This window comes from Motacilla alba, chromosome 1A (assembly GCF_015832195.1).
Source record: "Motacilla alba alba isolate MOTALB_02 chromosome 1A, Motacilla_alba_V1.0_pri, whole genome shotgun sequence".
Lineage (NCBI taxonomy): Eukaryota > Metazoa > Chordata > Aves > Passeriformes > Motacillidae > Motacilla > Motacilla alba.
The window spans coordinates 26,302,687-26,315,366 of record NC_052031.1 but is presented as its reverse complement, the minus strand read 5'-3'; the positions used below and the strand labels follow the sequence as shown (position 1 = coordinate 26,315,366).

At 39.5% G+C, this 12,680-nt stretch overlaps 1 protein-coding gene across 2 annotated transcripts in view; it reads left to right on the top strand.

Moving 5' to 3' along the window:
• Window positions 1-12,680, top strand: part of ZNF277 (zinc finger protein 277) — a 42,257-nt gene that overhangs the window by 17,252 nt on the left and 12,325 nt on the right. For both annotated transcript variants that reach the window (XM_038154593.1, XM_038154592.1), the window contains exons 2-6: window positions 559-757; window positions 3,798-3,886; window positions 5,584-5,666; window positions 10,303-10,394; window positions 11,764-11,874. In XM_038154593.1, the coding sequence (XP_038010521.1) occupies window positions 559-757; window positions 3,798-3,886; window positions 5,584-5,666; window positions 10,303-10,394; window positions 11,764-11,874 (574 nt within the window). The remainder of the gene's footprint in view (window positions 1-558; window positions 758-3,797; window positions 3,887-5,583; window positions 5,667-10,302; window positions 10,395-11,763; window positions 11,875-12,680) is intronic.

Genomic DNA, 12,680 nt, shown 5'->3' with positions numbered 1-12,680 from the left:
TTTGTCATAGAACAGCAAATTAGATGTTAATGGGAAAAAAAGGCAAGACAAATGCGTATCTTCAAGAGTCAATCAGAAAATTATAGAAGTATTCTGCAATAAATAAAAGTATAACTAGGAAAATTAATATGCAAAACAGTTTGTGCTATACAGTCTAAATCCTTCCTGATACTCTGAGCAATGTGGCTCAGGGAGCCACAAAGAGAGTAGTTTCATTTATATCAACAGGCAGATTAGATAGTGAGAAGAAGAAAAGTAGGTTTCCCATCATAAAATTTCTTTAGTAGTAAGCAGAGCACTTGTGTGTGACTGACTTGGTGTCAGCTGGGAGTTTCATTTGAGAAAGACACCTGAGAACTGTCCTGTGCTGACCTCCCACTGTCCTTCTTAGAATCAATGCAGTCAACCTGCTTACAAGGATCTTGCTTCTCAAGTGATCCATGCAACAAAACCAAGACTCAAACAGGTTTTGCATGTACTACCTAGAAGTACTCCAGGAGATGCACATTAATTTACTTAAGTCAAAAGTAATCATTATTATTTTTATTCTTATTTTAGATACTGAGTGTATTTTGGAGCCTCTGTCTCTGCCAGAAAGTCCAGGTGGTGTTGATGCAGTAGAAAGTTCTCCCGATGTGCCTTGTATTTTCTGCAAAGAATGCTATGTCTTAGCAGAACAAAACCAGCTCCTGAAGCACATGATTATTGAACACAAGCTCGTCATAGCAGATGTGAAACTGGTGGCAGATTTTAGAAGGTAAGAGTTATGTCATTTAAAATGAGTGTGTGTGTGTGCAGGTGTTATTGAAAGCTTTGGAAAAGTAGAGATCATCTTTTTAAAAAGACATAGTGGGAGGATTTCTGCTAACTTTTCTTATGAGCAATTTGCTGCTGGGCTGTAAGGTTGTTTTCCTATTTCCTTCCCTCTCCCTAGTGCCTAGATGTTGCTGGGACTAGGGAGCTCAGTTTTAGAATACATGGCAATTCCTGTGTTTGACATTTTTTTATACATCCTAGGGTCTTCTTAGGTCCTGTCACACAAGTTGTGTGCAAACTAGAAAGCGGGTTTTTAGCAAAGCTCATTCCAGACAATCAGCTTTCCTAATTTGAGGTTTTATTTGTGTAGGGCAAAACAATTTCTATCCCTGTACAGTGTCGTAAAGCTGTGTATTGTACAGAAGCTGCTCAGCACAGGATCTCTCACATTCTGGGATGAAATTTGTTTGTGCTACTTTAAGGACAGTATTCCCCCTTCAAAATCACATTTAATCCTTAACTGTGCTTTACAGTTCTGTAATCTACATACAACTGTGACTCCTTCTGCAGCTGTGTCATTGATCATCTCACCAGGGTCACATTTGGCTTTCTCTCCCTTAACTTCCTCCAGTAGCTGGCATGGCCCCAGCTGGATTGTAGCTTCAGAGACAAGGTACTTGCTTGGCATTTTGCTTTCCACAGTAAGATATGGGCCAGGAGGAAGGCTAGACAGTACCTGCCAGTCTCTAGATAGTTTTGCTGTAGTATTTAAGTGTAGATGGATAAATTCTCAACTAAAATGAGTTTTCTAGTAGGTCTTCTGTCACTAGTTACTAAGTCAAAATCAAGACCTTGGGTCCATCAAGACTCAAAAAAAGAAAAGAAATAATACAATATAATTTAGGAAGATAAATGTAAGCCATATAAATCCTTAATCAAATGTATGAGCTTAACGTTGCTTAAAATTGAAAACTGATGGTAGTTTTTGTTTGCTTTTCTGCTGAAGGCAGGCAGAAGGGGAATGTACTGTTCTTTGGAGATAGTGCTAGTATCTTTGGGTAAGTAAAGGATTCAGAGCTGCTCAGTCATGGACCACCAGTCTAAGCGTGCTTGGGGGAATTATTTTGCATTAATAGAAGTGTATTTTAAAATCACCCCTTCAAAAAGGGCCCATTTAGATTCTTTTTGCTGCTAATGCAATTGGAAGGTAGCCAAATCTTACAGAAAGTGGCCCCAGGACATGAAATGATGGAATTGTTGCTCTGAAGTCTGCTTTCTCTGATTTGCTGCATTGGTAAAATAGTCTAATACTATGCACAAAAAAGAGAATATATTCTGAAGTGTTGAACTGAGTTGTAGAAAATACAGGGATCAACTCTGTATAGATAGTATTATTTTTATATTTAGCAATGAGTTACAGCCAGTCTTAGGAATACATTTCTTGACAGAACTGCAAGAAGTGGATAATCCAGAAAAGACCAATGCTAATGGAAATTTTTTTTCTTTTCTTTTTAACTTTAAAGAATAAAGATAAGCTGCCATAAGGGCAGAGGGAAGAGATAAGGGAAATAAGCTTCTTCTTCATGACTCAACATGATCATCCTTCTGTCTCCCTGGAAGTATCACAAGGCATTGATTTCATCTGGTCATTGATTATTTGGGTTAAGTCTTGTGATATGAGATCCCTTAACTGTAATTTCTGTGACACAGACAGTTACGGGCAGGTGAGTTTGTACCAGTGTTCATTTCTCTCAGTTGCTAAACAGTTCTGTTTAGCAACTCATTCAATGAGCATTGCAAGCAGTGGAGCAGGCAGGGGGAGAGCTAAAGGCTCACCTCTCACTTACTGACATCTGATGGTGCTGCTGGATGAGCCTGAGCCACGTGTGCTGGCTTCACTGTGCTCAGCTGTCTGCTGCACCAAGGTTAGTCCTCTCCATGTCAGAGCTAGCAGAAAGATGTGCTGATTCCTTGGCTGCTGCAGTTGAAGTCCTCAAATATATTAGGTGAGAATGGTAGAGGCAGTGTGAGCCACTGTGGGATGTGATAGCTGTGGCAAGTAAACTTACAGATTGCACAAGTATTAAAAGCTGCAGATACTTAAAAATGCTCTCATAATAATGATATCTAATTTTTTAATTATCCATTTCCTAATTTGGTGGCACAAAATAAGAAGAAATCATTGAATAGCCTTTACCTTACCAACTCTCACATGATTTATATCGCACATAAGTATAAATTTAAGCCAGCACTTAAGCATTTTCAGATTACTTTTTATAGTAAAATTCTGAATAATTAGCACATGAGTTGCTGGGTTCCCTTCATCATATAAATGAAGTGATGATTTCTTCTTGGTTAGACAGTATCTTCCTAATTCAGTGGAAATCTAATCTCAGTTGTGTTCTGTTGATGCAGCTGTAATACCAACAAAGGTAGTACATAATGGTTTTAAACAACTGTAGTTGATGGGTTAAACTTTCAAGATGTGTCTAGGTCTTTCATTCTGTCTGCAGTCTTACCCCCAGGTGTTCAGGGACTTCATTTTTCTGTCTTTCTCGTTGTCTGCCATGCTACAGCTTTCACTGTAACTCCACAGGAGACCTGCCAAAACCTCACTTCTGTCAAGTTGGTGTTTTTATTGAGTTTCAGCTTCCTGACTGCATCTTGCTGAACACAGAGCACGATATTTTGGGAATTTAAGAATGCTCTGTAACATATCTTTTCAGTAAAGATGCATCTGAGTGGCACTTCTGTCTGTAGATGTGAACAGGTCACAGTGTTTATGCAAAGCCTGGTGCAAATCTGCTTATTGAGTTCTTCACTTTGACAGCATGGTTAAACCCAGTTTAAGTGAAACTGAATTAATTTCATAAAATTAAAAACTAATATGAAGGAAGAAAAAAAGGACACAGGAGTTAAAAAAAAAAGAAACAAAACCACATAAGAATTTAGAGCGTTAAAAAACAAGAGCTAATCCATTTTTCATTACAAGGTTTTCAGTGTTTTGTTTTTCACTGATCATCTCCCCCTTATATTTAAAGCTACATCCTGTACTGGAAGAGGAGGTTTGCAGAACAGCCTATCACAGACTTTTGTAGCGTGATAAGAACAAATTCAAAAGCTCCACTAGGTAAGTATGCTGCTTGTCACTCTGATGGGCAGATCATGTGGTAATTTCTGGCATATACCACTGCTCTGATCAGCCACGTGTGTCTGACACTAGGTCAGAAAACCACAGAAGTCATGTTTAACTCTTAAGCACATATTTAAACTTACCTTTTCCAAGGATTACAACACATACTTCAGCACTGTGCTGAGTGAGGATGAGATCAATACAGCTTAAATGTGCTGTGAGCTGGGGCCTGTTGCAAATCAAGTCCTGGAAGCAGAGCTGCTCACATCCTGCCTGGGGAGATGTTGGTACCCACTGCATAAAAAATCAGTGATGGTCCCTCCAAAATGATGAGAAACATTCCCAGTGAGCTGCCTTGTCTGACTTCACCCTGCCCACCACCTGCACTGGTGCTGCTAATTCTTCTTGGACATCAGGGCCACAGGCCCCTTCCTTTCCCCTGCCACATGCTCCCTGCCCCAGGAGTGTCAGGAGATGACATCTGCACAGGAGCCGTACAGTTCTGGGCTCCACACAAGTCTGAAACCACAGCTCACTGTTCTGCTGCATTGGTGGGGTGGCACAGTCCATCACTGGGACAGTGCTGACTGTGTGAAGGAAGTGTTTTTCTCAGAAGCAGCTGATGCATTACTTTGGCTTTCCTTTTCTAACAGAAAAACACGGTTTGCCTAAAATAGATAAGAACTTTAGGGCTTTTCTGCATCTTTGATTCTCAATAGAGACCTTAAAAGAGGGGAAACAATGTATACAGCTGGTGTCAGAGATGGTTAGAAAGTGAAAACTGGGTAAAAATGGATGAAAGTAATTTTTTTTTAATTATTCAAAGCAATTTTAAGAAAAATAGCCCTGGAAAAGATGAAAATCATTCAAAAATCATAATTCTGTTTCTCTTACAAACACTTACCACTCAGTTTGAAAACTGCAAATCAAGCACCTGAAGATCAGAATTATGAAATATCACTGACTCTTCCCTCTCTCTCTCTTTCTCCTGCTCCCTCCCTCATCACCCCTCCCTCCCCCTCCAGAAAATTGTTCTTATCTTAACCCATTATCTTTAGTATTTTCCTACATGCTGAATAATTGTAATTCCTCTGAATAAAATTTGTTGCCTTCTTCAATTGGATATGACCATAGGAAAAAGTTACTAAAGATAAAATATGTGTAAAACAGATAAGTAGAAATGTAAATTAGGCAAGTCTCAATGTACGGTACTTAACAGTGTGTATATCCACTGGTGGAAAAACATTTGGTGGTAAAAGGTGATGTGATAGATCAGAGCAAGGAGAGGATAAACCAAATTATGATAGCTACTGAAAACTAACAGTTACTTGGGGAAATAACTGGTAAGATAAAATTGAAGGTGATTTCATATTTCTTTCATGCTGACTTTAATCTGTAACCAATGTAAATGCTAATTGTTTTATGTGTCCAGTAGAACCATCACAAAAATGAATAAAGCTGGTAGTAAAGAAAAATTATGCAAGACTCTTGCCTTCATACTTCAATATAAACATGCACAAATATTTTAACATGTTTAATTAGATTATGAAATTAAAGTAACTGACTTTTATAGGTTAAAAAGCACATTCTTACATTGTTAATATATTCTAAAGTCTTAGCAAATTATCTGCCAGTAATATTCAAAGCAGCTGCAACTTCCCATTCCTTACTCAGACTTTTTAATCTCTTAACAGAGGAACAGGACAATTATTTTCTTTTATGTGATGTTTTACCAGAAGACAGATTACTTCGAGAACAGCTTCAGCAAAAGAGACTGGTAAGATTTTTTTTTTAAGGTAAACACTCCAATAGAATAATATATAGTAACTTAGCAGACATTTTCAAGTTAAAGCATTTTTTGCAAGATGGCAAAATTCTGAATTTTTTTTAAGCTCATTTCCCTAGCTGCTGCACAACCATACACAAATCTATAAACCCCTGTTTATAGATTTTTCCTTGGGATAAATGTACAGGTTGTGTGTCAGTGTTCCATACAAGTGGAGAATACACCCACAACACTGAAAAAGGTTGAGTGTGCTGAACATTTTTCTGCTTGCAAGGATCTGCAATGCATTGACACACTATCTTTCATGTAATAATACACATCTAGGGAAGTTAGCAAGCTAGAACTCGGTGTGTGATACTGTGAGCAGAGCGGGTGATACTTATCTACAAAATCTGTGAGCGAGCTGTTTTGTGCATCCTCACTCCCTCTCCCAGATTCCATTAATTCAGTCTCATACTCACAAGCACCATGGTCTGTGAGTGGAGGAAGTATGTTAGTGGTGTGTAACTGGCCAGTATTGTTTCTGTGAGATGCAAAGGACATGAAATGCCAGCTCTTGGGTCCACATGAACCCTTCTGGTTCTTCTTGCCTGATGGCAGCCTGGTACTGTGGACGGACCTTGCTGAACTTTTAGGCATTGTCAGTTCTGAATGGATGGTCCTTCAAGTTCAACTCATGCTGACCAGCTCCCAGGAGTCTTAGTCCAGATTGTTGGCCAGTGGGTTTTTTTCTGGTTTCTTGTTTGAAATACACACCTGGAGTCTGGTTTTGCTGTTGGGCTAATTTAGAAATGAATGTTACCTGGTACCTAGCAGCCTTGTTGACAATCTCCTCATGTTAGGATGCAGGGAATTCCACTGGAGATGCAGAGTACCCTGTGTCTGTACTGTAAGATGTTAGAGTGCAGGCCTCGGGATCTTTACATGAATACATTCCTCAGTTTAGTGTTGGCAGCCATGTCCTGAGAATTGTCAACACAGGCCTTTTAACCCTTTGTTGGGCTGTTTCTTCTGGTATGTTTATATTACAAGTTTGTACATACACAGCATGCAAATAAAGACACAGTAAGTGATGTCCATTCAGAATGAAGGAGAACCTTACAAAACCCAAATTCGAGTCCTAGGGAAATTGGGATTGGCAGGCAAAATCCAGTTGGTTTAGCTACTCTGTGAGTGCTATTTCTGTTTGCTGGCAACAGTAATATTCTTCAGCTGGAAGTACATGACTAGTGAATCCCCAGAATTAGAGGAATATGTTCAAGTCTTACACAGCTTTTCATAGGATCCCAGCTCCTGCAAAGGAGAAATGTGGTAGTTCTTCCACTGGGGATTTCCCATGGAGTTAGAGTTGTCTGAGATGAAACCTGCCTTCCTATATAGGCCCACTGGATTGGCATGGACTCAAAAAAACAGCTGATACACTCGTGCCTAACATGCTTCCCTTCTAAAGCTATCTGGGATCAGTAAAAAAGTTTTGTCTAGATCAGAATTTTACCCTTGACAGCAGCTAAGTGTCTCTGGTATTTGCTGTCTTCTGATCTAGTGGTGATCCTTTCCCAAAATACTCACTTATTCTCCTGTGATTGGGTGCTCAAAAATGTCTGAATTCAGCAATATGAGCCTCTGAACCTACAAAAAAACTCTGAACCTACAAAAACTTCCAGGATCCCCACTGCCTGCAGGAGTGAGTTGTGCAGCTTGACCACACAATGGGAGAGAGCCATCTATTTGGTCCTTTTGAACCTGTCATGTCACACCTGGCAGGTTTTTGTATTAGAAGAGTAGTGAAAAATTTGTCTTTATTATTATCCAAGCCATTCATCATCTGTCTCTTGATTTATCTGCCTTCCGTTGTCCTTTCATCAGTCCTGTGGTGGAGTGCACACTCATGGCAAACAACATCCCGGGCTGGTTTAGGAAGAGTGGTGCAGTCAGGTCAAGGGAGATTGTCCTTCCCTCTACTCAGCACTGCTGAGAGCACATCTGGGGTGCTGGGTCCAGCTCAGGGCTCCCCAGTACAAGTAAGATATGGACTTCCTTGAGCAACTTTGGTGCAGGGTCACAAAGATGCTGAAGGGACTGTGACATCCTACATACAAGGAGAGACTGAGACAGCTTGGGCTGTTAAGTCTGGAAGACAAGGCTCATGAGGGAACTTAGTGATGTATATAAATACTTGATGAATGAAAAAGGAGTCAGATTCTTCTCAGCTGAGCCCACCAACAGGATAAGAGGTAATGGACGTGAATTTAAAATCAGGAAATTCCCCCTGAAAACAAATAAACACATTTTTTTACTGTGAGGGTGGTCAAACACTAGAGCAAGTTACCCAGAGAGGCTGTAAACTCTTCCTCTCTGCAGACAGTCAAAAGAAAACTCAGCACACTCCTGGGTAGCCAGGTAGAGGTGACCTTGCTTGGGCACAGGGGGTGGACTTGTTGCTCTCAATAGGTCCTTTGCAACCTAAATGATTAGGTGATTTGAGGTTGAGGAATGCTGTTTGGTGGTTCTTCACAGTGCATCATTACTGCACTTCTCTGTATCTTTTACAGTTTTCAGCAATCCTTTTGGGTTTGTGAAAGACACCTTGCATTTTGCATGTGGGCATGCAGTGGCATAGTGATATCTGTTTCCCAAGTGTATATCATGTTTGTGGCTTTGAGGGAGGAAAAAGGGTTGTGATGCAGCATGCAGCTGATGTTTTCATAGAGCCATCTTATTACAAATAATACCTCCTGGCTGCTATAAATTGGACTGTACTTTTTTGTTTTTAAAGGGCATTTGTTTCTGATTTTGTGGTGTTTTTTACTATGCAGTTCTGTACCAAGTAAGCCTTCTCTCCACTGCAGTGCCAAGGGCATGAGGAGTCTGTTGGCAGGTGAGCAATCTCATCTGCTCTGCAAGTAGACATTTCCTCAAACTCTGGAATGAGTGGAGAATTTAACCCAAAGCAAATGCTGGTTTTGTTTACAGAATAATTTAATTAGGAAAGAAAGAAATATGCATTTTTATTATGGTACAAAATAGTTTGTAGTTATCACTGTTTTGAATATCAGAATTGTATCCTCAGTTTTTACAGAAGGATTTTGTGAAATCGAGTTGCAGCTGTAGCTGGGGCTAATGGAGTCACTGCTTTAGTTACAGCAAAAAAGTCTGTTTATTTTTTCATTTCCTTTTGCTGCAATCTGAGTGTTGACTTGCAAGTTAAATAGATATTTTGCTTTGTAAAGCCTTTTACCTCCAGACAAGTCCAGCAATTAAGAGTGAGCTGGCAAATGGGCTCATGTGAGTTGCGTAGAATAAAGACCAGAACCATACAACTTTTGGTGATTTTTCTGCATCTTTTGAATCCTAACTGCTGTCTCCAACAGCAAGCCCAAACAAGGACAAATGCTGTCTTTAAAATGTGCTGCCTGAAGCATTTAATTCTCTAGTTTTGAAACTCCAGTTTAGGAATATTTCAGGCTGTATTGCAGCAGGGAGCTAGCCAAGGTGGATGTCATGCAGAGACATAATGGTGATTGTGATGTATTGAGAGAGGCCAAGGAACAAGCCTGAAGTAGGTTAGAGAGCACAGCTTGCTGAAATAGCTGACAAGGCTGTGAAGTACAAAACAGATACAGTCTTTTGGAAAAACAGAGCCTTGACAAAGATTTCATAGTTCTGAAGCACTATCAGGCAAGGAAGTCCTGGCAGCAAAACTAGAGATACATGGAGAGGCAGTGTCAGTATAAAGCACCTGGGTGTTTCCTTTAAATAAAAAAGTAACATCCCCAGACCTATTTTTTTGAAAATACGTACTTCCTACAACAGCACTGACCTTGTCTGGCTGTCATGCATACAGCTATTCACCCATCATCTGACTGGTAGTTTTAGGTGAAGGGGCTTCTCTTTCTCCCAGTAAGTAAAGACCCCAGAGAGGAGTCTTCACCAAGACTGCAAGCTGTACCAGCTTCCCAGGAAGAGCTGTGTGTGTGATCCCCAGTTTGTCACAATCTTAAGCTGAGACAAGGTTCAGGAGGTTGAAGACAGACGCTGGAAGGGATGGAGATGTTAGTCCAGTTTAGTGTAATGCAGCATCAGAAGTGTTTGTGCTATGTGCCCCAGCTTCTTACTGGGGGCTGTGTCCCCAGTAAGAAGAAACTGCCAGGGCTGTGTCCTATGTTAGGAAAAAGCCCTCTAGGTTGTCTGCAATTAGCCATGTAGGATAGAATGCTACTCCATGGGCATTAGGTGGTTACCCATGAACTTGCTCATTGGCACCAGAGCTAAAGATGAATCAGAGGTAGAAACATTAAACTGATACATTTTATACAAAATTACTTAAATAGTTGCATAAGATAAGATCTCACTGTGGATTGTATTTCTTTCCATGTGCCATGTATATAAAGTTAAGGGAATTTTACTGGAACTTAACTGAGACACATACTGTCTTTGGAAAAACTTGCAATTTCTGTGAGAACCCACACTCAAAACATACTAACATGCTGCTGGTTTGTGCCAGCAGCACATTTGAATTTTATATGTTCATTGTTACAGGTAAGGATAAATATGTATTATAAACTTACGTGATGGAATTTTATGATTATGATTTTGTCTGAATAACTATATCTGTTCCTTTTCATAGAGAGAAATTCTAGAACAGCAACAACAAGAGAGATATGACACAAGTTTTCATAGTATGTGTATGTTCTGTGATCAAGAATTCACAGGAAACAGGTTTGTTTATTGCCCTGTTTGCTTTTGTTTTATTTTTTGATACCTACTCAGCATCTTTGTTTATGTTTTCAATGTCATTGAACCAGTTAATGCATAATGGTAGGACTCAGAAGGTAGAATTAACTTTAAGGTATTTAAGTTTATGTATTTCTTTCAACTGAAGTGGCATTTTGAATAGAGCCTGTCCTACTTCTCAAACTTTTTTATTTATTCCAGTGCAATTATTTCTACTACACAGTATGCTGGAGTTGGGAACAAACCAGTTTAAAGAGACACTGGTTTTTGGCAACTGTTTTAGGGACAAGGACAGCTGTGTAAGCCAGTGTGATGGTTAAAGAAGTTTTTTATCCAGTTGTATATTTTCTTGTTTAAAGCTCACCTAACTAGTATGAATGTGAATATCAAATGAAAAAGAGGAGAGGAAAATTAGGGTGAGAGCAGAGGGCTTTACAGATCAGTCAAGTGTGAGCAGGAATTGCACTGAAGTGCATGCTCCAAAGAAACTGTGTTTATTCAGTGTAAATCAGTTTCAGTTGGAGAGGCTGAGTCTGTTTGCATGGGTAGTTCTGGTAATCTGGAAGGGCAGAAGCACCAGGGGTCATATTCCTGCAGGTCATCCCAGTGTTCTGTGAGTGTCCCTCTCTACTGCCTTGTGACAGCAGAGGAACTTCATCCTCTGCTTCCTCCTGAGTCTGACAGGCAGGGTGCATGTTTGAAAATCATGCCTGGACAATGGCAAAAGCAAGTGTCAATATTTGGATATTTCTTTAGTCCCCAAAAGCAGAAGCTGAGGCATGTAGAGAGGTTGGGCACCTAAGGAATTCACCAGTATATCTCTGTCAGAAGAATATCTTATTTGAACATCCATTATGTTCATTTGTGTACACTTTTGAGTGCCATTCATGTTGCTGGTGCTGTGTGAAGCAATATTGATGTAAAAGCACATTGCATCCAAAAATTTCTGCTCTGCTAACCAGCAGAGAGAAGTCTGACAAAGGGCTTTTTAGAATGTTTCTCAAGAGGGTTGTTTGAAATGTGATTTGCTTGTACAGGGTAATGAACAAGCTTTGCTACCAGTGAGGGTCAAAATAAACTGTACTGTAATTTTCATTTGAAGGATTATATTTCATGCGTGTGGATGGAGCAGTTGAAATGTTACTGAACATTCAGCAGAGCTGAAAATTAAAAACTTCCTGTTTCAATAAAATTACATTCTTTATTTCCTAGCAGTAGCAGCAAGACTATTACTGTTTATTTAACATTGGCTTTTATGCAGTTTTAGAGCCATTGGTGTATTTTAAATCAGCAATTGAATAATTCTTATATATATGCAAAAATATGTAACATTCTGTTTGAATGTCTTTTGTAGATCTGTTCTTCTCAATCATATGGCAAGAGAGCATGCCTTTAACATTGGGCTGCCAGATAACATTGTGAACTGCTACGAGTTTTTGGCTGTATTACAGGGGAAGCTTGACAAGTAAGTAGAGTTTTGTTTGTTTTCAATAAACTTGGGTTGTATTTCTTTTAACTTGGAAATAGTAGGTAAAAATGAATTCCACATTTGTGGCTAGTTAAGAAGAAGCAAAGAGAGCATGTAAGTTTATTGTGAGTCCTCTTAGAAATCTTTTTGTTGCCGTATTGAAAGCTGATTCCTTACAGTTAATAGTATGAAGTCAAGTGCTGTGTTTCAGTTTGACATCAGTAGTACCACATGCCTTTTTCCCATAACTGTTAGCATTAATGTTCTTTCTCATCATGACAAAATTTTTGCTCAACATCTCTTTAATAGCTGAATACAGAGTCCTGGTGTCAGTCCTCATTTGCCTCCGTGTACCATTACTGTGGGATGTTTGGTCTCTCCCTTCTGTACTGCTTACAGAGCAAACCCAGAGCAGAAGGGGATAGATACATGTTAACTTTCCCAGAAAAGCAGACATATTAAGAATGCCTTTTCTTTTATCACTGGTGTTGCCTGATGCACTGAATTACCATTCAGTGATAATTTGCTCACTGATAATTTGCAGCTCCGCTGTTTATCAGTAGCACCTGAGGCTTTCAGGTTGAGGGAAAGCTTCTCAAAGCTGATCCTCTCTCTAGTTAATGCACATGCTGAAATGGTGTCTAGAGTAGTGAAAGGCCACTCCCTTATGGCTAAGGATAGACTGTATGGACAGACAGGATAGACATATGGCTATGCTACTAGAATAGTACCTGAGAATAAATTACTAGAGGAGAAAAGTCTGGTTTCAGGCAAATAAGACTACATTATGTATGCTGACAGAA